This window comes from Macrobrachium nipponense, chromosome 14, assembly GCF_015104395.2.
Source record: "Macrobrachium nipponense isolate FS-2020 chromosome 14, ASM1510439v2, whole genome shotgun sequence".
NCBI classification, from domain to species: Eukaryota; Metazoa; Arthropoda; class Malacostraca; order Decapoda; family Palaemonidae; genus Macrobrachium; species Macrobrachium nipponense.
In genome coordinates, this window is record NC_087207.1 from 67852790 (window position 1) to 67879815 (window position 27026).

The 27026-nt window shown below is 40.5% G+C and overlaps 1 protein-coding gene across 4 annotated transcripts in view; it reads left to right on the plus strand.

Moving 5' to 3' along the window:
* Window positions 1-27026, plus strand: part of LOC135226578 (uncharacterized) — a 96273-nt gene that overhangs the window by 61998 nt on the left and 7249 nt on the right. For all 4 annotated transcript variants that reach the window (XM_064266263.1, XM_064266266.1, XM_064266265.1 and 1 more), the window contains 4 exons: window positions 4442-4644; window positions 5548-5683; window positions 15510-16315; window positions 17282-17414. In XM_064266263.1, coding sequence (XP_064122333.1) covers window positions 4442-4644; window positions 5548-5683; window positions 15510-16315; window positions 17282-17414 — 1278 coding nt within the window. The remainder of the gene's footprint in view (window positions 1-4441; window positions 4645-5547; window positions 5684-15509; window positions 16316-17281; window positions 17415-27026) is intronic.

Below are 27026 nucleotides of genomic sequence, written 5' to 3' on the forward strand. Positions count from 1 at the left end.
TCATCTTGGAGATCTAGACGAGATTCTCGCTCTAGATCCGTGAGCAGAGAAAGAGTGAGGTGTTCTCATTCCCCTGCTGACTATCCGGGACCGAGCCAACGGCGGCCAGCAAAGATCAAAGAGACCGTGGCCGTAGGGGCAGGCGGCCTTGGAATTCCGGGCCGTCTGTCAGAAGATAGGGGCGAGACAACATCCCTTGTGACGGAGAATGGTACATTAGAGCCGGAGGAAAGAGAAAACCAAGAGTTTCTGGCCTCGTATGCAGAGGTGATTGATTTGATTCGTCAATTCAATAACCTTTCGGAGAAGACAGAAACACCGGCCAGTATGCTTCCTCCTGGAATTGACATGGCATTTGGATTAAAAAGGGATACCAAGGTGTCGTATGAATTGCCTTGTTCGAGTCATGCGGATTCGGTCTTGCAACACGTAAACACAAAGATTGCAGGAAGGGATAATTCCTTAAGATCTAATAGATCATTTAAATTTATTCCCCCTCCAATGATAAAGCAAAGGAAATATTATACGACACCGAAGGTCCCTTTGCTGTCTAGACAAGTGAACCCTAATGTTGTAAGATTAAGGCCTGGATTAACCTTGGATCAGGTTAAAATGGAGTACCCTTCGATGACGTACCAAGAGGCTGCTACGTTAGAAGCAACAGCTTCTTCTGTCTTTCAGGCTTCTTCTTGGTTAAATCTTTGGTCAACAGCAGTGGCGAAGATTGCATCCTCGGAAGTAACAAGAAAAGTAGTGGATGAATCATTGTTCATTAGATTACTACAGTCAGGTTCCAAGGCGATTGCGTACCTGACAAACGTAAGTGCCAATGTTTGGGCAAATATCCTGCTAATGAGGAGAGATGCAGCGTTGGCTAGACTAAGCCGCAATGTGGATTTGGATTCCCTGTTAGCGATGAGGAATGGGGATATCTTGGAGTCGCAACTGCTGTTGCCAGAGATCATACTGGAAGAAGCGATAGATAGAAGAAGGATGGACACTAACGATAGGTTGGTGCAGCAGGCAGTTAGGAAAACGTCTAACAGTCAAGCTACTCCTTTGGAGGGAAGACAGCAGCAAATGTCTCGAAAGAAGACAGTGAGGCATAACATCCCTAATAGAGCCACAAGACCCTCTTCCCCAAAGAGGCTAACTCATCGGCCCTTTCACAATAGAAACAACAGAGGGGGGCAGTAGGGGAAGAGGGAGAGGCTGAAGAAGATAGGATGGGCGCCTCTCATCACTCTGCCACACCAGTGGGGGGTTGCCTGGCAAATCACTGGAAGGTGTGGCAGGAACTAGGGGCAGAGCAGTGGGTGGTGGATGTTCTCAGGATCGGGTATTTGATCCCGTTCGAGGTAACCCCGCCCCTGACAGATCAGCCATTACCCCACGTCGGTTATGCCCACAAATCTCAGAAGGCCATTATTCTTCAGGATGAAGTGAAGAAGATGATGGAAAAAGGAGCTGTGGAACAAGTATGCAGTCCGTCAAAAGGCTTCTACAGCAGGATTTTCCTGGTACCCAAAGCCAACGGGGAGTGGAGGACAGTAATAGACCTGTCAACGCTGAATCTGTTTAAAAGGAAAACCAGTTTCAAGATGGAAACTCCAAAAACGGTTCTACAAGCAGTCAGGATCGGGGACTTTATGCTGACAGTCGATCTAAAGGACGCATACTTTCAGATACCAGTCCATCAGTCTTCAAGGAAATTTCTCCGCTTCAGTCTTGCAGGGAAAGCTTTCGAATTCAAGGTCCTGTGCTTCGGATTGACAACGTCTCCTCAAGTTTTTACAAGTGTTTTCACTCTCGTGTCGACGTGGCCGCATGCTCGGGATCAGGCTAATAAGTGGCAGTACGCATGTCCATTTGAAGTCTTTGTAACAGCCCTTCACATGATGAAGACAGTAGGTGGTTCAGTCATGCCCGAATAATAAAATTTTAATTTATATCATTGAATCATGTTTTTATAACAAAATATATTTATAATTGTTGTATAAATTGATTTTAAAAGACAAAACTCGCATATACATTTGATTTTGCGACACTGCAATTTGTTTTTTTTTTGTTTTTTCTATGGGATAGAGGTACGAAATATAACTCTGTAACTCGGTCAATTTTTTGCTGTGTTACTCGAGCAAAAAATTGAGGTACGACCATACGAGCTCGAGATGCTGCTGCTACGTAGATGGCATAATGACAAAAATGAAGATATGCTACGTAGATGGCATAATGACAAAAATGAAGATAAGCACAGAAGAAAAAGTAAATATGCATCTTTTCCATAAGTCTTTTAAAAAGTTATACATTACTTCACTGTATCCAATAATATTGTATGTATTCTCATATTATTGTATTGTAAAATGCTACGGTAAAACTAAGCCAGTATTCCGCAGAGTGGCCAATGTTTTGGTTTGGAGATCAGCTGATGGCGAATATAAGTTTGTTTTGCCCATATTTAATGCAATTCTGAGTGAATTTTCTTGCTTCTAGTTAGCATAAACGAATATCTAGGTACGTACTTGACTTATATGAGACAAGGTTATTTTTCGTGATACGACGTGTTTTTAGGTAGAAATATGACTTTAATATGTCTCGTAGTGATTGTGAACTAATTTTTTTTCGTTAACAGATTACGTTGCTGTATGTATATTGAGTAAAAAAAATTACGTGGATCCGTTCGTAATTTTCCTTTATATCATCATAACATGAACTTTATGTTATTTATCTTATATCAGCGTGAAACCAACAGTAAAATGTGTTCTTTCAAGCGCAGTAGTTTTGATTAAAATGATTTTATCTCAATTTTATCTATAGTTGTGTTTGATGGCATATGTTTACTGGAGTTTTATCCTTGTTGCCGATGCACAATAATGATCATTAGCAGCTTGAACAGTTTTCTCAGCTTCACATGTAACTAGGTTTAAATTTAACAGTATATTTCCCGATTGATCTTTGATCTATAGCGAATAAAGTTATTACATTAAGATATCTACATAATGTCATTTTTAACAACTACGGTAATAGTGTACTATAGTACGATGATTGAAATACAAGCTAACGGATGTTGTTATCCAATTTGGTTGTACTTAGAAAAAAAAAAGTTGTTTCTCATTCGGTTGTTCATGGCTGTACACGTTTACGCAATGAGTATAACGTTAAAATCATACTTTCATCATTCTCTTTTGCTGTTTATGAACTTATGTAACTAGAAGATGGGATAAAGTTATGCTATTGTAATTGTGGTCTCTCATAAAATCGGATTATCGTAAGACGAATTATGGTAACTTGAACACTATAGCTACCTGTACACTGTATTTAAAACCTTATTATATCCTTACATACTCTTGACACCCAAGGGATTAAAGCTAGGCTTTTTTTCCCATTTTATAGTATTTATAATACTATAATGTACTGTAGAGTAAATTCTATAGTACTATACAGCATAAATATAATCTTCCTTATTGCACCATTGCGGGATTACGGAACCATTTGACTGGTCTAGGGCGCTGTTAACTGGTCTAGTATTCCGAAAGGTGTGCGGCGGCTGTAGGCTTTAAAATCACTTGGCGTCGGCGGCCAGGAACTGAACCCTTGCCACTAACCGAGGGCCGCCTGTATTTTCACATGAGATGGGATTGGAAAGAAGATATTGTATTAAGAATATGGTATCATTCAGTGTAGGTGAACGGGCTCATATCTGAAGAAGGATCTAGCATTAGTTTTTTCTGTGTAGTCTAGGAATGTCCCATAACTATATAGTGGTTGGTACCTTGGCCTTGATGGTTACTTTGGTATATAAGGGTCATGCATTTTACCTTGTGAAATGGAAATTCAGAATTTACTTTTAAGTAAATCAAGTTGGATTGTGCACACTTGGTCCAAAAATTGTATTACTCTTGCATGATATCCACATTTCAGAGTTATCAGGTCCTGAATATTTATTGTACTGTAATAATTTTCATGTAGAAAATATAACTTGGATAGCTTTGAAACACAGAATGTGAAAGAAAGGGTAAAGTCCATTCCTTAAACATAATAGCAATGTTATTTCTCTGTACCTCAAAGGTTGATACTTGGAGTGTGAGAATGTTATACACTGATAGCGAGTTTCTCTCATAGAGTAACTTTATTGTTTGGAAAAGGGGCTATAAAAGTTATTGTACACATACAGTACTAAAGACATTTTATCTTTGAAGGCCTAGGTAAATCACCCTGGTACTGTAAAGGTTGCCCATCCCATAAAATCTTAATGGCTACATGTAGAAAGATAAGTAACTTTTACAGAATGTTAAATTCAGTTTCAAGAATACTTACTTGAAGCATGAAAAAGGGAAATTAAGGTAAAAATAACATAGATGGAGAGTGTGCACCTTAATTTCAGGACATTAGATTGTATCACTATGCATATCACAGCCTGCATGTTTTTTTATGTTTACAGAAGGAAATGAAAAAATTCCGTGATTGGTGGTGGAACAATAGCACATTGGGAAGTTTTGATTCTGCATTACGTTGTAGGATAATTGATGCCATAGAACGGTTGAGTTGGACCTCGGCTACAGAAGAAGAATATGTTTTATTTTTGTTACTTCGCCTGTGTGTTGATACAAGAATTGAAATTGGCAATAGATTTCAGATTGCCAGGTGAGTGAAATTAAAAGAATTATTTTTTTATATCTTGTCATATTTTACCTTAAGATTATTTTGTTGCTTTTGTTACTTCACTTTTGTGTCACTCAGAATCTTCACTTGAGCATTCAAATCTTCCCAATCAAATCTGTACAAGTTGAATGTGCAGTACTTCCCCTTTAAAGTGAGACTTATTAACCATAGGAAGTCCAATAAAGATTCAGGCAAGTGACTTGCCAAATAAAGAGCTTTTCATTCAAAGAGAAATTTTTATTAAGTCATCCATCATCATTCCTTGTCAGAGCTAACAAAATTATTTAAATCAATTAACATAAAGATAATAATTCCACCTACACTAGTTTCCACCTCCAAGGGTTATGCATAAAGAATGGTCTCTATACACTTTGCATCTAAACCTTTACATCATGACCATTATCAAACAAAGTTGCACATCATGTAGTGTATACACAAAAGCCCAACCTCTGTCTGGTTAGGATTTGCTGCAGTACAGTATCATCTATTGAAGCAAGCTGGATTTCATTACTTAATGATGCAGCTGTTTTCACACCAGAATTGTGCGCAGTATGATTGGTTGTTAGAATTTTAAGAAATATGTCGCAAAAGAAATTTGTATTTTCAGTGTCTGTAGAGTGGCTATATTTAGAAGGCCTTCACACTTATTGTCCAAAAAATACTTATGTTCAAATTAAGTTTTTGTTCTGCAAATTATATGAGCTTGGTATAAATGTTGAAATATGCTGGGTTCCAGCTCACATATGTGTTAAAGGAAATGAAGATATGCATAAAATGAAATGAAGATACTGATCATGCAGCTATAACTTGAAGAACTAAAATGTTATACTTATTGAAAATTAGGTACCATTATATGTCCTGTGCTAATTAATAGCTCTCTTCCAGGGAGTGGTGTTTTGACTTGTCACAAGTTATCAGTCAGTTGGGTCCCTTCCCAGTTCAGAAGCTGTTTGTGACGTACGATGCTCTTGGGATAAAACCTGTACTCACAGCACTTGTCCAGCAGTCACCACATTTACAGGTAAGCTGTAAATACTGTTTGATAAAGATTTCTTGTGACTTGCACAAAGGGTAATACCTGATAATTTTCAAAATTTTACATTCTAAATTTTTTTTGCATGTTTTTTATTTAGCCATTTTTTTTATCTCAAATTTTCAGTAAATCAGGAGAAAATTTGCTAGGCTTGCAGGAATGCTAAGCTGGTTTTTATTATAGAAAATATCAACAAATATAATTTTGGTCATTTTAGTGGGATTGTGACAACTGAGTTTCATTCGTCTTTGCTCTTATCCACAGTCTAGTTTCAGTTTTGTTCATACTTACCTGGCAGATATATATATAGCTGTATTTTCTGAAGTCCGACAGAATTTTAAAAACTTCCGACCAGTCGGCCAGGTGGTTAGTACCCATTCCCGCCGCTGGGAGGCGGGTATCAGGAACCATTCCCATTTTCTATTCATAATTTTTCTGTCGCTGGTGCTGAAAACACCTGTTTTCAGTACCTCCGTCTTAGGATTTTGGAAACTTCATTGCCGCTAAGTATCCTAATTGTCTTTTGATTTATTTACTTGGATTTGTGGGATTTGTGGCTAGGCATACGCTATCTTAAATTGATTTGAATTTGATTCATTTTTGCATAAAATATCTGAATCTAGTTAGGCTAGTTTCAGACGGGGTTGTCTGCAAAGATAGGGTGTGGCTACCGAAAGCTTCGGTAGATCCGCACTTGGTATGTACGAGGGGTATGGGTCTTGCTTCTTTGTTGAGATTTGTCATGTAAGGAGTGTGAGACTTTGTCTATTCCGTAAGGAAGACGTATGATTCGTATGTACGCAATTAATCAGTAAACATGTCTAATTCCGTAAGGAAGACGTATGATTCGTATGTACGCAATTAATCAGTAACAAAAGTCAGGGTAGTGAACCTGCTAACCTTCCTGTAGACTTTATTTTGCCTAACCCTGTAGTATGGCCTACGGGCTATGAATATGTCTACGAGAGGTGCTCGCTCTCCTTCATTGCTGTGAAGTGCTACTTCTGTAATTGTTACTCCTAACCCTGCAGTGTTGCCTTCGGGCCCTAAGCAGTGTCTGTAGAGGAATTACCCTTTCTCTGATACTCTTTCGATTCGTATCTTAGAATCGAAAGTGCTTGCTTTAGAGAGTAAAAGTGAAGTGCAGAAGTGCAGTGATACCCCTTGTGTAGTGGAGGGTGCGTCAGATCGGCCTCGTTTCGCCTCTAGGCCGGGACCTCTGCTTGACTCCCAGGACCCGGGGAGGGAGCATGTCGAAAGCCTAAGGAGGGTTACAAGGAACCCCCACCGATCTGGCGTGCCTTCGGCAGTTTCTGATGAAAATCCCCAGACTGCCAAAGTGCGTGCGCGTGCACGAATCCTGAAAGATTGCTTCTCGTCCTCCGAAGCGTCCTCCCCATGCAGGGGTTGGAGCTTTCGGAAGGACTCGCGCCCGCCCTCTAAATAGAAGCTTTATAGAAGAGGACGCTTCACGTCCTCTCTCTCTCTCTCGTTATGCGTTTCAGTGAGAAGTAAGAAGGCGAACGTCGCCTGAACTCGTGTCCGTCTTTCCACCGAGAAATACGTAAAAGAAGTCATAGTAGCAGGAAGCTTTTGAGAGCGGACGCCCGGGACGCTCGGATGGACTCCAGGCGCGCGCGGGTGCACGCCAAGTGCGCGCCAGTGGACGCCGAGCGCGCTCCAGTGGACGCCGAGCGCGTTCCAGTGGACGCCGAGCGCGCTCCAGTGGACGCCGAGCGTGCACCAGCGCACGCCAGGTGTGTCGCCTGGCTGAACGTTTCTGTTGAACTCTTCAAGCTCTTGTTTCAGATATGGGCCTAAAGAATGTTTACCTCTACCTCCGGTGATACCTTCTACCTCACCTGCAAAGAATGTGAAGTAGGCAGTGCTTCGGAGGAAGTTTAAAGTGAACAGACAACTTCTTCTTCGAAACCCAGCAAGACATCGGGTTTCGTGAATTCAAGAGGTCTCTGTCAATTAATATTGCTTTTCGCATAGGTGGATGGAGTTAAGGAAAGCTCAAGGGAAGATCTCGTTTGCTCTACCGCAACCTTTGCCATTCGGCCAATAAATTTAAGTTGCCACTACCGCAGTCAAGACTTTGCGATAAGGCAGTTACAGGTTATGTAAGGCTCGATGTCCTGCACGTCAGGACTCTCGGCAACGTTCAGTGGGATTCTTGCAAAGGCACTCCTCAAAAGGACGCTCTTCAGGAAAGCGCAAGACAGGACTTCCTTTGCCTTACTGCCAATAAATTTTAAGCTTTAGCAGGCATTAGTTGTGATACGGGAGAGGAAGCTGGTTGGAGAGTTTCTTCCTCTTCCCAGGATAATTTTGCAAGCTTTTTAGCCCATCTGAAAGGGTTTTTCAGATGATAGATTTTGTTAGTTTCTAGTCGGGACTACGCTGCCGAATTGAACATCGTTGTTCTACCTGCCGTAAGCCCAGTCTCTTAACAGGATTCTTGCCCCTTCCTCGTTTGAGACGGGAATCGAAAAAATTAAATGCTTGACTCCCTGGATTACGTTTTGTCAATTCAGTGACTTTCCCCCATTGACAATATACTTTAGTTTTGTCAAGTAAGTGGGTATCCCCTCATTGACAAAATATCTCTTTGTCCCGTAAATGGGTTAGTTCTCATTGACAAACATCTCATTAACTTGATATTGCGTAAGCGAATAAGCTCTTATTGACAAGATTCGGAAGAGCTCTCATTCGTCATTCGCAGACTCGTACAAGAAATAGACTTGTAGACTACGTCAATGAACGCTTATGTCCAGTAACATAAGAAGCTTGAGCTGACTGCTTCGATTCTCTTAAGTTTTGTTCATGAAACTTGCCTGTCAGATATGTATGTAGCTGTATTTCCGAATTCAGCTATATATATGTCTGCCAGGTAAGTATGAACAAACTTTATTGTGATATAATTTCATATTTTGCCTTGCGTTATTTTACTTCTGGTTGGTTCAAGTCATATACGCTTGCTGTAGTTACCTCTTCGGATGGCAACCGAGAGGTCTATTGTCTATTTTTAAGGACATTTAATCGTTACTCCCTGCAGCCTTCCAGGAGTTTCCGATTTATCTTTTACCGTTGTATGGTAGTGTTCTGACGACACAAACGCATCTATATATTTAGCGTTTTCTGTTTCGCTTAAATATACCAGCTTGAGAGTCTTTCGGCTCAAAAATAACGGACCTATTTCTTCGTAGAATAGGGTAGCTGGCAACCCAGACATAAAGTTAAGAGACGACGTTCGTAAGCTGCTGGCTGCTGCTGTCACGCTGTGTCTGTCTTCCAGTCCAACCGAGCCAGTAACAGATCGGGCGCTGTCATGCGCCGTAGGTTACGTCTCTCTCTCCTGCGGGATTGACTGACTAACCGTATCTCTGTGCTGACGGTTACGTCTCTCCTGCGGGATTGACTGACTAACTGTAACTCTGCCCTACAATCACGGACTTTAGCCTAAGATTGAGGGGATTTCTTACGTGAATGAATAAACGTTGCATTCGTTTTGCCTTACTATGTTCAACAGAGTTATCTCTTAATCCTTTCGGTGCTCGTTACCGCACGGTATAGAACTACAAGTCTACCGCAACATTGCACTTTTATATGCTCTCCTGCTTAGGCAAAGCGCAGCCTTATTAGGGAAGTAAGCATACTCGGGGAGGGAATGGATGAGCTTGCTGGGGACCATTTCCTTCCTGAAGAAGTTTGTTTCCCCGAATAGACTGCAATTCAGACCACAGTTTTTTCCTACCGGGAAACTGAAATATTATTCAAGATCTAGGAATGATTCTGAACATCTCTCAGTGCGTTTATCACCTGAGTGATAGAAAGAAGGTGCCGGACATCTGATAGGGTTTCAGTGTCCTGGATCTTAATCTGAAAGAAGTAAAAGCGATTCGGTAGTCCTCCAGTCCTCGTAACGAGTTTTGGGAACCAGTGGTCCAGATCAACTCTGATATTCCACAGCTCTCTCATATCTTAAGAAGTATCTTCTCTCGGTCCCTGTTCGAGTTTACGAGAAAGCCTATTATAACAACAGGCGTAGAATGTAACGATCCTCTAGAGGTTCGTTACCGGATTGCGAAAGTCCGTACGAATCGTCTCGATCGACGGCAGCAACTATTGACTTCCGAGTGGAATCTTTCTTTAGAAGTAAGTTGAGAGTTGTGGAGACTTTAGGGACGCCCTTTCCCATTCTTCTCTTCGATATGTTGAGGACGAAGAGGCTTCTTCTTCTCTGCTCCCTTATTCTCGATCCGGGATCGGTACCATTAAACGCCATCCTATGATATTGAACGGGGATGGATATATTTAGTCTCTTTTTCCCCTTTTTTCAATCGCTTAGGAAATGTAATAAGAGGATTTATGACGTCACAGGGAGCGACAATGACGCTGATCGCCCCAGGTTGGCCTTCAGGATCCTGGATTCACAGAGGTCACATACTTCCTAGTTCACTTTCCAAGGACCTTTTCCGAGAGAGTCGGTCTACTCTCAACTCGAAAGGTACCTATAACCTCTCCGCTCTGAGTCTTGACTACGTTCAGGCTATCGAGATGTTGACAGGAATAAGATTACCGTCTTCCATTTCCGTCTGAAGAATGGGATAAGCTGGCAGTCACAACTATTAAAGAATACGCAAATATGTTGTTGACGGCCTTTGGGCTCAGAGATTTGCGTCTGTCAAACAACAAAAACCCTTCACGATCTTTGAGTTCTGTGGAATCTCGAACCTCGCTCACCATCTACTTTTTGTCTCACCTGTTTTCTCGGAGTCAGACACTCGTGCGAGATCAGGCGACATATAGTAGCCCTGAGTTTCTTGTTGACGAAGTCGGTTGCGTTTATACACCCCCGATGATCGTGTAACATGAGACCAGGTTGGACTGTCAGGCATTCTTCCTTCGGGACTGAATCGCCTTTTTGCTCCTCGCTCCTTTCTCCTGGCACCAGAATCTCGGGTCAGGAGTTGATTCGCTGACGACGTTGGGTTGCGTTGATACACCCCCAAGGTTTGCTTAGATTGAATCGCCCAGGCAGTCCAGACACTCATCCTTCAGCGAAGAATAGTGCCTTATGGTCTTCAGGGTACAGCCTTGCTGTCATTGATTCGTCTGACTGGTCAACTGGTCGGTCACCTGACTTTAGTACAGACGGACTGACTGTGCATGTCCAGATCGAAGCTTTCAATATGGAACTTAGACGTAGTCTGAAGTTCTTGATGTCAAAGCATTCGAACCTCTCCTACCTGTTAACTTCTTGCATGTGATCAGGAAGGCCTTCTTCTAACCACCCTAGATACGACAAAGAGGGTTAGTGAGATTTTAAGCCATCGTCACAAGTTTTGGCTTTAGAGAACACAAGGCGGTGTGCTCTCTAACCCTTCCGTTGTGGCCTAAGAATGGTAACCCGTTTTGTCCTTGGACCAGGAGCTTGGAAGCAAGGATGGCACAAGTTAGTGGGCAGGAGCCAGAGAGAGTCCTGTGCCCTGTCGGGTCTCTCAAGTTTTATCTACATAAAACTCAAGAAAGTCGAAGTCAATCGGGCAATCTGCAGTGTTCCGAAAAAGACCAGACTTGCCCATATCGAAGAACAGCCTGGCTTTAGTGTTAAGGAATTCTTTCAAAAATGCTCCTTCATTGTGTTTGCACAAAGATTTGAAATCTTTTATCTGAATGCTCACGAGGTGAGGGCGCGGCCTCGGAAGCATTTCAACAGAGCATGGCACTCAGCAACATCCTGAGTACCATGTTTTAGCGAAGCAACTCTGTGTTCACTTCACACTCCCTGCGAGATGTGAAGATGGCATATGAGATCTGCTGCTCGCTAGGGCCATACGTGTCTGCAGACACAATCTTGGGGGCAAGAAGTACCACTCATCCTATCCTGTAGAAAATGGTTAGGAAGAGCTCTTAATTTAGTTGTTGAGTCGCCGACAACGGCGACTTCTTAACTCTTAAGCCTTAGTTAACACACCTTAACTTTGGCTAGGTTGGTCAGGTGGTGATATATATATATATATATATATTTATTTTACTTCTTAGCCCTCATGGTATGGTCAATATGGTCTAGTCACGTCGTGGTCTCGCCCCTGTTGACAGATCATCTGGAGTGCACCAGCTATATAGGTCTCTACCTCGCTGGCAACTCTAGTAGCACAAGCAGACTTACGTGGCAGTAACCACGAAGCCAGCTATGCTAACAGGTGGAACCAAGATGTAAATCATCTGCATGCATTTGTTTCCCAAAATCCTTCTATTCTGTCCCTTCCCACCTCCAAAGGTGGGATTCAGCTATATATATATCTGACAGGTAAGTTTCATGAACAAAATGATATTGTTATGATACAATAAAGTTTGTTCATACTTACCTGGCAGATATATATATAGCTGTATTTTCTGAAGTCCGACAGAATTTTAAAAACTTCCGACACACGCAGTGGTCGGCCAGGTGGTTAGTACCCATTCCCGCCGCTGGGAGGCGGGTATCAGGAACCATTCCCATTTTCTATTCATAATTTTTATTTCCACTGTCCCCTGAGGGGAGGTGGGTGGGTACTTGATTATATATATCTGCCAGGTAAGTATGAACAAACTTTATTGTATCATAACAATATCATATTTATTAGGTTATAGTATAAGGAAACACTGTATTAAAAAATAAGATTGAAAGTGATGAATGCATGATATCTATTTCTCATAATGTTAAAAGGTGAAGATTTCCTTCAACTATTGTAGTTTTTCTTTTTTGATATAAAGTAGATGCCTTTTGGCCTCTTAGGAATGAAAGATTTTAAATAAAAAAATATATTTGTATATGGAAGGTTATGCATACACACGATTTTTAAAAACTGAAATACTGATTGAGAATAAGTTGTGATAGTTATACAGTTTTTACCACAAATTTGAAAAAAATTTATCTTTGTGATTTTAATTTTCTTTTGACTGCCTTTCAATTTTGCAAGGGTTCTACAGTTTTCTCTTTCTATTGGCCTATTCAGTATTTGGAAAATGTAATTCAGATTTTGCAAGATTTTGCAAAAAGGGACAAGTGGACAAATATCAGGCAAGAGATGAATCATCATAGTAGAATGTGATAAGTACTCAAGACTAGATAGTGAGTTGAACAAAGATCAAGAATTGGAGAGAGACTAGTTCGTCAAATTGATAATGTTGAAAATGCCTTGTATTCGGGTATGGGCATTGGCACTGGGTGTTCCACAGAAATATCATTGAAATGATTATGGGTGAAAAGATAAAGATGATGATGAATGTCAAAAGAAGGTAGATAGTCACATCAGAAGAAGAAGAAAGACAGTATTGGACAGAATGTTTTTATGACTTAATGATTTTAAAGAGATATGAAGGGAATAATTTGATTCATTGAACCAGAATCTGAAGATGACCTGAATGTCTGTGAATGAACTCCCAGCTTTTGAATTCAAAACAACCATCAAGAAACTTATGAGATGGAAAACAAGTTATGATGATATCATGGCAGAGATTATTTTAGCTGAAACTGTAATGACCCCCTTGCATACTAACTAGACTGTTTTGCAGGATATGGAATGAAGAAGCAAAGCCTTATAATTGGGAAGTGGAATTCATACCAGAGATACCAAAGAAATGCAACTAGACTAGATGTGGTAACTACATTAGAGGCATTACTCTAGCATTTGTTGTTATGGAAATATTCAGAATGCCTATTCTTAATAGGCTGGTGAAAGAATTTGATGAAATGCTTAGAGATGAACAATCTGGTTTTAGATAAGACAGGAGTTGTGCAGCTCAAATATTTGTGTTGAAATTTTTTTCTTTTTTGCAAGAGTGCATGGAACTTAAAAATCTTCTAATGGCTTTTATTGATTACGGGAAAGAATTTGAGTTCCCACAGACCAGTGAAATGGAAGGTCTTGTATTGCTATGGCATTCCTGTTTAATCTGTAAAGCTAATGGAAATTATCCATGAAAAAGCACAGTAGATACAAAATCAATGTTGATAGAGTCTTGTCAAGTGAATTTGATGTTTGTCCTTTGCAGATTTTATTAAAAAAAAATGGTCAGAAATGGAAGAGAAGGTTTGAAGTTTAATAGCGATGGAAACTCGACAGACTTAGAATATGTAGAGGATTCTGTTTTCAGCAGCAAAACACAAGATTTACAAAGTCTGCTTAATGGAATGCATCATATGTTGAGAGATGGGACTCAAAATAAATCTAATAACAAGAAAATTAATGAGGATAGAGTATGCACAAAGGGATGAAATACCTATAGGTGGAAAGGATTAATGAGGTTGAATCTTTCAAATTTTTATGAACAATAACCAGTGCAGGATTTCTTCAAGTAACCATATAATGGATTTTAAAAAATCTTCAAACTATGGGCAGTTTGAATTAGATTAGAAAATCAAGACTTAAACTGCATACGAAATTGTATTGTTATACAAATAAATCTTCATTTGAAATTGTTGCATTTGAGAATAAGAATTGGGGAGATGGAATGGGTTGTACATGCCATTCACACAATCCTCAGTATATATGTGGTAGTGCTAGCTGGGCTCTTTTGGTAGCAAGAAGATGTGGAGGATTCATACTGACTTTAGTAAAGGTTGTGAGAAGGAAGACTTGAGGTGAGAGGAGATTTTTGGAAGATGAAGCTCATGAAAGACATGATTGATGGAATTTCAGAGACTCTTTGCATCATGTAGCATTAGTGATGATGCTAATGATGTGTTTGAAAGTATTGGTAACAGGAGTAGGTATGAACTTAGCTGAGGATGTTCGCCAGGGTAATTAGATGCCAGAAAATGGCATAATGATTTTTAGTAGTTTGGGATTCAAGAATGGAAGGGAGGGGGAAATGGTACAAATGATGGCAGAATAAGAGAAGAAATAAATCATCATAGATAGGGATAGAGAAGGTAACAGAGGAGCTGGCTGCCGAAGTTTTGGGACATCAGATTGTGTTGGTAAAGGTAAATCAGAATGTTTGAATGGGTTATTGAACCAACTCGGATTGTGCTGGTAAAGGTAAATCAGAATGTTTGAATAGGTTATTGAACCAACTCATCAGCAAACAAGTAGTTGATACAAAATTATGAATCAGTGTTTTGAGGTTTGGGAGGAACATGAGGCCAGAAAGTGAATGACTAAATGGTGTGGCAAAATTTTGGAGTATATGGGAAAAGCAAGATATTTTACAAAGAGTGGTAGGTAGCGCACTTTGTGCTAGAGTCGTCCTCTCTTGGGTTAGGTTCTTTTTACATCAGGTTACATGGACAGATTTGCCTCAAAGACCTACCACTTCATCAAAGAAGACAACTATTATATATAAAAAAAGCTTTAAAAGTGTTTTTGAAATGGAATTCATCAGCAATATGTCAGCAGCTTGTCAGTGACTGCTGTTGTATTTGTCTCTAAAGCCATCCCTGTTCCTTGAGTGAAGCTGCAGTATAAGTGAAAAAAGTATATGACATTGGTTTTGATCTGTCTTTTAGTTTCAGTACTACACTTGTATAACTGTTACTGTAAAAGGAAGGGGTTCCTCAAGTTTTTACACTAGATTTATGCTGTTATGTATGCATACTATTTTGTTTGTATAGCTTTTAGTGTGAAAGGAAGGAGTTCGTGGAGTATTACAATAAATTCAGTATCTTCTTACTAGTAGACTGTTTCGTTATAGCTTAGAACATAATAAGTTTAGGGTAATTAGACATCTCTGCTTCTGTGTTAGTAGTTATTAAACTTGATTTGATTAAGTATTACTTGCCACTTTTATAATATATTTTTCCCCTCTTTTTGTGGAATAGGTTTTGAAAGTCAACCAGTGGGCATTAAGCAATGACTTCATGATGACTATCGGTTGCCATTGTCACTTACTATCTGAATTTGCCATTCCATTCATGCAACCCCAGGTATTTATGAGTGATGAAGCATTGTTTTTCTGCTTCTTTGATGGCATGAGTAGCGAAGAAGTGATTCAGTGTTGGAAAAATGGAACAAAACCAAGACGCTCATTTTATCATCTGAAATACATTGATATTCTTTACTGGAAACAGACAGAGCGTTTTATTCAGATGGTGTCGGTGTTTTACCCTGAAGTGCGCCTTGGTGGCATTGATGCTTATTGTGATGTCAATGAAAAAGAAAATCTTATCCAGCCATTTTTAGATGTGAATGCTCAAGTGACTGCTCTTCGTGTCAGTTGCCGAACTAGTGGTATCCTTGATGACCGATTGACTAACTTGGCAAGTAGAGCACCATTCCTGAGAGAACTTCGAATTCATGTTGATGATAGTTTTGAAGGTGCTGATTGTGATTCCATATATGAGAAAAGGTTAGAGGAAGCTGGTGCTAAGTTAAAGGAGTTGGTATCTCAAATTTCTGCATTTGACTCTCTAGCATTAAGACCTCATCCTGGTGTAGATATTACAAAGGTTGTATTACCAACCTTACATGCACAAGGAAGTTGTATTACTAGTCTTCAATTATGTTATGAATATGCTCAAGTGAACTCTAACACACTGTTTCAAATCATCAACTTGTGCCCTAGACTTTATCGTTTGGTCGTGTCCATGGTATTGCTTGACAGTGATGAAGCTTCAACAAGTTACAGGTAATCATTTAATCTGTTAAGCACCTAATCTATACATATTTTATAGGTTCCAAGATTTAGGATAGAAAATATATATATTTTAAGGTTATTGCTATCCAGATTGTAATTATTACATTTTTGTCTTCCAATTCAATATGTGTTATGGAAGTAATTTTTGCCAGTTTTAAGAATGGGATAGATTACAGTTGGTGTATATATTCCATGAATGTGTACTTGTGTACTTTGGATAGTGAGATTGTAAAATTACCAAATGCAGTACAGGTATTTTGAGACCTTGAAATGTTTCTTATTTTATGAATATATATTCATACGCTGACAAATGAGAGAAAAATTATTGATTTACTGTAGGGCATGAACTTGCTGACTGTCAGCCTTTGTGGGTTTAATGTATTCAGAAGTAATGTTGTAGATCTGACAGTGAAGTACTGTCGGAATATTTTGATACATACAGTCCTACTGTGATTCCCAGATATATTATAGTACATTATTACTATATTTTATAGTACATTATTACATACTTATTATTTTGGAAGAAATTTCCTTGAATTATATATTTTTAGAAAGTCCTTTGTTACAGTAAATATTTCTGAAATTATTGTGACATACAGCAGTGCTGTTGTTCATGCCAACCTACATTGTTAGATCTATGCATTGTCGGGCCTTTTTAACAACCCATGTAAACATGTTTGAGAAAGTATCTGTCATTTTTTATTATATTCATTGAATTATTAGTACCTATAACTAAAGAGGCAAATGTAGATTTTTAGGTTGTCTTAAAGTAAATATACTGTTTTCCACAGGATGATGATTAAATCAAGGCATTGGGTTTAAACTTATTAGTTATTACGCTATTAGTTATTACGCATATGATAGTATCTTAAAGACAATGCATATATGTAATTATATCCCATTCATTAGATTGACAACTACATTACATTATGATTTACTGAAACATTATTTTGACAGGACTTTGCTTCAACCTTGCAACACTCTCCATACCTTTGTCATGCGGGACATAGCATCAGAAAGTGATGAGAGTCAAGATTCTTGTTATGCAAAAATTGCATCTCAAATACTGCATGCTGCACCAAACCTTGAGGTAAATACAGTATATGATATGTACCCTCATTTTACTTATTTAGATTTTTTTTTTTCAATACAGTACTTGGGTACTGTGAATTAAATTTTAGTGTAGTGAAAGACTTGTCTATATTTTGTCCTTAACCCTTTGTGAGCAGGCATCATCAAATGATGACTATTCACAGCTTTAGGGTAAATTCCGGGTATCATCCTCTCACGAGCTACATTTTGTGCGTTACACTTTGAACGAGTTTTGTAGGAAAATTGTTCAGAGCACTTCCAGTGGCAATAAGAGACTCATGGCAACTCCAACGGAAACTATAATAATTGCTAGTGGTACAAGAGAGTTGCCCCAGTGCTTGGCATTATGCCCGAGATCTATAAATCTAACACATCTACTTGGAGAAATTGGGCGGGAAAGATGTTCCATTACTTCAGTAGCCCATAAATTTACTGTATATACTCGTGGATCATGTGACTTTTAAAGTCCTTATTTTGGACCTAATTTTAAGGGGGTTGCATCTTACATGAGATATAAAATTTGAGTATGTAATAATCATATATTAGTATCATATGATAAAATACAAATATAATAGATATGCATCTTTTCCATGGATATTTTAAAAAGTTTTGTTTTACTTCACTGCATCCAATAATATATATTATATGTATTTTCATATTACTGTTTGTTTGTATTATAAAATACAAACATAGCAATCAGTGTTTTGTTTTGGAAATCAGCTGAGGGCAATTGTGAAGTAAGTTTGTTTTGCTGTGTTGAACTCAAATCAGAGCGACTTTCTTGCCTCTAGTTAGCGCAAATGAATCTCAAGATACTCTATTTATATGTGACAAGGGTATTTTACGTTATACAAAGTGTTTTCAAGTGGAATTATCACTTGAAAACGTATCGTGTGAACGAAAATTAGTTATTTTTTCGTATGTAGATGGCGCTGAGGGTATGTTTATTGTGTAAACAAAAATCAACATTCCGTTTGGTATTTTCACTTTATCTCATCAGAATACCACCAGCTTTACGTATGTATCTTTTATTGGAGTGAAAACAATAAAATGTGTTCTTTTCATGCCCAATAGTTTTGATTCAAACACGTTTCTCTCAAATTTTGTTTACAGTTGAGTTTGATGGTACTATACCAAAGTTTGCGAAAGTTTCATCCACGTTGCTGATGCACGATAATAGTCGTTAGTGTATCAACATTCTTCCCTCAACTTCAGCTAAAACTTACAGATTAAATTTAGCAGTATATGCCCTTGCCGATCTTTTATCCATAGCGAGTAAGGCTATAATACTATTATCGTGCATTGGCAACAAGGATATACCTCCAGTAAACTTATGCCATCGAAAACAACCGTAGATAAAATTGAGAGAAAAAGATCTTAATCAAAACTTCAGGTCTTGAAAGAACACATTTTACTGTTGTTTTCACACCGATAAAAGATAAGTAACGTAACAGTAAAGTTCGTACTATGATGAAATGAAGTGAAAATAGCGAACGGAATCACATAATATTTTAACACAATAAACATGCCCACAACGCAATCTGTTAACAAAAAAAAATACTTTAGTTCACGAGACGTAGTAAATTCATATTTCGACTTAAAAACGCATCATATAATGACAAATTACCTTGTCTCATGTAAGTAGAGTACCTAGATATTTTACTCTTAACTAGAAGAAAGGCAATTCGCTCCGAAATGAGTTAAATACGAAGAAATAAACTCTTATTCACCATCAGCTGATTTCCAAATCAAAATAACTGCTTTGTTAGTAGGCAGTCCCCGGGTTACGACAGTCTCGGCTTACGACGTTCCAAGGTTACGACGCTTTTCAATTATATTCATCAGACATTATTTCCAGGGTTACGACGCCTACAACGCTCATCTGGCAGATGAAATATGACACCAGTAATGCAAAATAATCAATATTTGAAGGTTCTTTTGATGAAAAATGCCATAAGAATGCAATTTACCTAGTTTTCAATGCACCCAAAGCATTAAAAGTAAGGTTTTCCTAGGATTTTTGACGGTGTTCCCGCTTGCGACGATTTTCGGCTTACGACGCGTCTCAAGAACGGAACCCCCGTCGTAACCCGGGGACTGCCTATATTTTATGATACGATAATATGAGAATACATACAATATTATTGGATACTGTAATGTATAACTTTTTAAAAGAATCAGACAAGATGCATATTCATTGTGTATCTATTTCGTAAATATACATGGCTGTCAGCGGCCTGACATCACTCAATTAGGTATGTCGATGTTGGTTTGAATCTGATTCCCGTTTCGTGTCCATATTTTTTTTTTCACTGATATGTCATAGTCAGAATGCATTGAAACTCCAAAATTGGCTTTATTAATAAATTACTAATTATATCATATATTTAGTATACAGTATACTGAAGGCTAGGCTACTGTATTGGTATATATACGATATATGTACCACGATATCATCATCATCGTATAGGGGAGGCTAACTTGTTGAATGTTATTCAATTTCTCTTTGTACTGTATCATCGTAAGCCAATGTGCACTGAACCTAGAGAATTAGCTGAAATTAATGATTAGTATGCCATATATGTATAAAGTATGCTGTGTAGTGTAGGCTAGGCTACCCTATATGTAAAGATGGTACTGAGTACCCTAGTGTAGGCTACGCTAGTATAATATTCTTACGGTAAATTAACATGGGCCGACTTATGTCCAAATCGATTTATGACTGGTTGTTCGTAACCAGTTGCGGTAGTAAGTCGACTACTACCTGTAATATAAAAATATTTCAGTCCTATTCTCATTAACATCATTTGTAACATAACTATGGTAATTTTTTACTATTGTGCGATGGTTGAAATGCAAGCAAAAAGGCTGTATTTATCAGATTGGTAGTTCACAGCAAATCAGCTGTTTCTGGCTGTATGTGTTTTCCAAACAAGTATATCATTACTACCGATACTTTTTGCGTTCTCTTTTACTTTTTAAAACTTAACCAGAAGATGGTATATATTAAGAGATGGAAGAAAAGGGGTTAGCCTAACTAAAAAATGGAATATATAAAGAGGAGGAAAAGAGGTTAGCCTATTTTTAAATTTTGGTCTCGTAAATTTAATTCGCATGATACGTGAGATAAGTGATAAAAATTTTTTGAGGGTGAAAATTTGGGGGTCGCATGATGTGCGAGATCGCGTGTTGTGCGAGCATAGACAGTACTAATGGCAACTTTTACACTGGTTCAGCTTGCCAACTCTAAGTGGCTCATTATTTAGTTTTGTACTTAACTTCAAGGGGGCATGTGCTGCTTCTCTCTCTAACATGATGTCTTTTTATATATTTGCTCATAAATATACTGGATCTTCCATCTCAGTAAGCTTAGGTAAGTATTGTACAACAAATATATACTTAGAATTTGTTACTGATGTTAGTTCTTATCCATTGTGATATTTTGTGAGCCGTAATTATGATAAAAAAAAATAAAATACAATTATTAGAAAAAACATGTATAGCTTTGTAAAATTTACAATTTTCTTGTAAAAGAGACTCCACCAGGGGTTGTAAATAATCATAATATTCAACTTCTCATGGAAAGTAGGGAGAATTTTGACTATTTTTTTCCTACGCCTTGTGTATTTGCATATCCTCCTCCCATTGATGTGTGTGGAAGGCCTCAGTCCAACAGTGTCTGTAATCTCTTTTGATTTACGTATTATGAGAATCATTACTCAGCAATACCTGCCATAGACTATTATAAGATTCATTATTCAGCTGTGCCTTCCATAAGTTAAAGATGATTGCTAGAAATAAAGCACTAAAAATCATTGTCAGGAATAGGTTCATTTAACCTGGTTATAGGTGCAGCTTTGGCTGCCTTATCAGCATCATTTCTATTAATACCTGTATGAGCAAGGATCCAAAATTTTCAAGTAATTTTACTGGCTCCTTAAAATTTTTGGAATAAAAATTTAATCTGTTGAGTAAAAACGATTTTTGTACAAGAAACTTACCCAGCAGATATATACTTAGCTATAGACTCGGTCGTCCCGACAGAATTTCAAAACTCGCGGCACACGCGACAGGTAGGTCAGGTGATCCACCATTCCCGCCGCTGGGTGGCGGGGTCTGGAACTATTCCCGTTTTCTAAGCCATAATTTCTCTGTCGGTTGAACGGACAACACCTATTGTTCGTTCCTCCATCTTGGATTTCAACTCGTTTGCCGAGAATTTGGATTGGTTTTTTGGTGACGTATTCTGTTTTTTCTCTGGCTTGGCATACGCTTATTGTGGACTGTTTTTCGACTTTGGTTTTGACTACTCTTTCACGATGTCTGACGCTAAGGCTTCACCTATGTTTAGAGTTTGCAGTAGGGAAGGTTGTAAGGTTAGGCTGCCTAAATCGGCATTAGATCCTCATAGTATTTGCACTAAATGCAGGGAGAATGAATGTTCTTTTAATAACACCTGTGTTGAATGCGAGAACCTTACGGAGCTTGAATGGAAGGACTTATCATCATATGTTAGGAAGCTTGAGAGAGATAGAGTGAGAAAGGCTTCAGCTAGGTCATCTAGTAGATCTTGCTCTTTAGAACAAGAAGTTAACTCTCCTACTAACGATTTTCCCTTAGCCTCAGCTGCTTCTCCCTGTTCTGAATCCAAAGATTCTTCGTCAGAGAGGGAAAATGTTAAAGCTTCAATTAAGAAACTTCAAGCTCAGCTACGAGCTCTAAACCAAGGTAAGAGTGGTGATAGTGACTTGTGCAGTGTCCCCAGTGCAGTGGAGGGGGCGTCTGACCGGTTCCTCATTGCTCCTAGGCCTAGACCGCTTCCAAACTCCCAGGACCAGGGGAGGAGGAATGTCGAAAGCCGCAGGGAGGATGCAGAACATCCCCAACGGTCAGGCGTCCCTTCGGCAGATCCTGTTGTAAAGTCCCAGGCTGCCTCGGATTGCCGCAGAAAAGGCGTCCTAAGGGAGTGTTTTTCGGCCTCAGACTCTTCCTCTCCTAAACGAGGATGGAGTTCGGCCTCTCTTTCGCGCCCTTTGAAGAGAGCCTGGAAGGCGCCTAAAGGAGATGCGGCTGATTCCAGCCCAGAGCGTTTTCCCGAGGATTGGCCTTCGGGACCTAAGAAGACTAAACAAGAGGAGCCTTCTCTTCAGGATCCTACGAAGAAGTTTTTGTTTAATCTGCAAGAGCAGTTAGCTTCTCTAGTAGGCTCCTTTGCTAAGGACTCGACAAGGAGGAAAGATGTTTCGCTCCCTGTTAAGAGTTCCGCTAAGCGCCCCTCTTCGTATAGGAGAGAACCCTCACAATCTCCAGGGCGTTTATCGCCTTCGTCGAGAGACTCGTCTGATAGGAGTTGTTCTCCTGAGAGAAGAGTTCTTTCGCCCTATAGGCTGTCTTCCCCGAAGCGCCCTCTGAGACGCCGCGAATCGAGCAGAAGTCTCGATCGGTTTAGGTTTAAGGAACCGGAAAACCGATTTAAGTATCAGGATCCTTTGGGTCTGCAGGACCAGGAGCCAGACAGGTGCAAAGAGGCAGCAAGACGCAAGAAAGGGCGTCAAGAGCCTCTCAGACCACAGGATTCAGGACGTCAGGATTCTGCTAGAAGGCAGGAATCAGGACGCCATGAGACAGGACGCCTTGAGTCAGGACGCCATGAGTCAGGGCGCCAGGAGTCAGGGCGCCAAGAGTTAGGACGCCAGGAGGCAGGACGCCAGGAGTACGTTAGGCGTCAAGAGTTAGGGCGCCAAGAGCCTATTAAGCGTCATGAATCAGGACGCGGGGATCTTTTCAAGCGCCCTGAATCAGGGCGCCAGGAGCCTAGCAAGCGCCACGAACCTGGCGAACCTAGACAACAAGAGTCTAGTAGGCGCAAGAGTGTTTCCGACAGGCAGGAGCCTCACTCTTCGTATAGAAGTGCTAATGTTCAGCGCTCCCCTTCTCGGGAAAGGAGTTCTTCTCCAGGGAAGAGCCAGATCACTCCCAAACGGTCTCCTTCTGTGGATCAGTTGGACCAGGTATCGGAAGACGACGAGCCAGTAGATGAAGCAGTTTCTGACTACAAGAGACTTTCTCTTTTGCTGCTAAAGGAGTTCGGAGACTCTCTTCATCCTGCTGACCCTCCTTCACCAGGATCGTTGATGTCTAGCACAAAAGCTCTCAAGTCGTCTTCCTTCATCAAGATGCGCCCCGCTCTTTGTATGAAAAAGGCATTAAAGACTTTTTCAGAGTGGTTGACTTCCAGAAGGGAAGCGGGCAAGACAGTTTTTTCCTGCCCTCCTTCCAAGTTAACAGGCAAACCAGGAAGGTGGTACGAGACCAAAGAACCTATGGGGTTAGGCCTTCCTTCTTCCGCAGATGCGGATTTTGCTTCCTTAGTGGACTCTTCTAGGAGGAAGTCTTTGCTGTCTGCTAAGGCAACTTGGGGCATGTGTGAGCTAGACCACCTTCTAAAGGGCCTCTTTAAAACCCTAGAAGTCTTCAATTTTATGGACTGGGCTTTGGGAGCGTTAGCTAAGAGAGCTCAGGACACTGACTTTGTGTCCATGGAGGAATTTTCAAGCGTCCTGGCTTGCCTGGACAGAGCGGTCATGGACGGTTCCGTAGAAGTTGCCTCTCTTTTTGGAACGGGGGTCTTAAAGAAGAGATCGGTCTTTAGCTCTTTTCTAGCAAGAGCAGTATCACCTTTGCAAAGGACATCTCTTCTTTTTGCACCGTTATCCCCGCACCTATTTCCACAGGAGACTGTTAGAGAGGTTTCTAAATCTCTTACCGAGAAGGCAACTCAGGATCTCCTCACGCACTCAGCCAAGAAGTTTAGGCCGGCAGTGCCTATAGAGAAAAAAGAGAGACCCTCTTTTGTACAGCCCTTTCGAGGTGCCTCCTCTTCTAGAGCCCCTCTTAGAGGTAGCAGACCAGATAGAAGGAGTAGACCATCTAGAAGGTCCTTCGGGAAGTCTAGATGAGCAGGGAGTCCTCCAGACGAAAGTAGGCGCCAGACTACTCCACTTTGCCAAAGTCTGGGCGCAGAAGGGAGCGGACTCTTGGTCCCTCTCTATCCTGAAAAAAGGATACTTGATCCCCTTCAGGGAAAATCCTCCCTTGACGACAACTCCAAGGGAGTTGACTGCAAGATACTCGGATCCGGTCCGAAAGCTTGCTATTTTGCAAGCAGTGGAACAGATGATTTCCAAGGAAGCGGTAGAACTGGTTCAAGATCTCCAGTCTCCAGGATTCTACAATCGGCTATTCCTGGTACCGAAAGCATCGGGGGGATGGAGACCGGTTCTAGACGTCAGTGCCCTGAATTTCTTTGTATTGAAGAAGAAATTTTCAATGGAGACGTCTTCCTCTGTTCTATCTGCTCTTCGTCCAGGGGACTGGATGGTGTCCCTGGACCTTCAGGATGCGTATTTCCATGTGCCAATTCATCCGGCAGCAAGGAAGTATCTGAGGTTCATGTTCCAAGGGAAAGTGTTCCAGTTCCGAGCGATGTGCTTCGGACTTTCGACTGCCCCTCAAGTCTTCACGGACATCATGAAGAATGTAGCTTATTGGCTACATCTGGAAGGGATCAGGATCTTGTTATATCTGGACGATTGGCTAATAAGAGCCCAATCGGAGAAAAAATGTCTGGAGGACCTATTAGTTACTCTAAATTTGACAAAGTCCCTAGGACTTTTAGTAAATCGCGAGAAATCCATGCTGACTCCCCAGCAGAGTATTGTCTATCTGGGGATTCAGATGGATTCTCGGGATTTTCTAGCGTATCCTTCTCAGGAAAGGAGAGAACGATGCTTAGAAAAGGTGGCAGTCTTCTTAAGGAAAGAACATTGTTCCGCGAGGGAATGGATGAGCTTACTGGGGACCCTCTCCTCGATGGAACAGTTCGTTTCCTTAGGAAGACTACACCTACGACCCCTTCAATTTTATCTGAAGGAGAAGTGGGATTGGAAGTCCAACAATCTAGGAGATACATTTCCAATCTCGAAAGGGATCAAGGAGAATATCCGTTGGTGGTTAGATCCACAGAAACTAAGCAAGGGAATCTCCCTTCGCTTACAGAACCCTCGCCTAGCGTTGTTTGCAGACGCCTCAGATTCAGGGTGGGGAGCGACCCTAGGTTCGGAAGAAGTGTCAGGCACTTGGGAAGGAGAACAAGTGTCCTGGCACATAAACAAGAAAGAACTAACAGCCATTCATCTAGCTTTAGTTCATTTCGAGGAACAGGTCTCAGGTCTGGGGATTCAGATTCACTCGGACAACACAACAGCCCTCGCTTATATAAAGAAACAAGGGGGGACGCATTCCTTTTCCCTGTACGAATCAGCAAAGGATCTGCTGATTTGGGCTCAGGAAAGGAAGATCTCTCTCCTCACAAGGTTTGTGCAGGGAGAGAAAAATGTCCGGGCAGATCTGTTAAGCAGAAAAGAACAAGTCCTACCCATGGAATGGACTCTCAATCCTCAGATTTGCCAACAACTTTGGCATCTGTGGGGAAGGCCCAATATAGACCTGTTCGCGACCAACAAGAATCACAGATTAGAGACCTATTGCTCCCCGATCTCGGATCCACAAGCAGTAGCAGTAGACAGCTTTCTGCTAGATTGGACGGGCTTGGACACATACGCCTTCCCTCCTTTCAAGATAGTAGGGGAAGTATTGAGGAAGTTCGCTTGCTCGGAAGGAACAAGAATGACCCTCATCGCTCCCCCTTCTGGCAGCTCTCGATTGGTTCACAGAGGTGCTGGAGTGGTTAGTGGATTTTCCAAGATCGCTTCCACTAAGGAACGATCTTCTCAAACAACCCCACTTCGACAGGTTTCACAAAAACCTACCTCCCCGCTCTAAGTCTGACCGCCTTCAGACTGTCGAAGGACTTGTCAGAGCAAGGGGCTTTTCACGAGAAGTGGCGAAGGCTATTGCAAGAGCCAGAAGAGTCTCCACTTCAAAAGTATATCAGTCGAAGTGGGAGTTGTTTAGAAGATGGTGTAAGGGAAAGAAAATATCCTCTTCCAGTACCTCTGTAACTGAAATCGCAGAGTTTCTCCTATATTTGAGAAAAGACTGTAACCTGGCAGTTTCAACAGTGAAGAGTTACAGAAGTATGCTGGCCTCAGTTTTTCGACATAGAGGAATAGATCTGACGATTAATAAAGATCTTCATGACCTTATAAGGTCTTTTGAGACCACGAAAGAACACGTAATCAAGAAGCCTAGCTGGAACTTGGATGTGGTCCTCAAGTTCCTAATGTCGGAAAAATTTGTACCGTCTCACGCAGCTTCGTTTAGAGACTTAACTAGAAAGTCATTATTCCTTTTTGCGTTAGCAACAGCCAAGAGAATTAGCGAGTTGCAAGCTTTGGAAGGTAAAGTGGGGTTTAAGAAGGATTCAGCGATTTGCTCCTTTAAACCATTTTTTCTAGCAAAAAATGAAAATCCCTCAAAGCCTTGGCCAAGAAGCTTTGAGATAAGAGGACTATCTTCATTAACAGGGAGAGAACTAGAAAGGACTTTGTGTCCAGTCAGGGCACTCAAGTTCTACCTGGAGAAGAAGAAGTTGCTGAAAGGTACAGAAGAAAGTCTTTGGTGCTCTGTAAGAGATCCGAAAAGATCG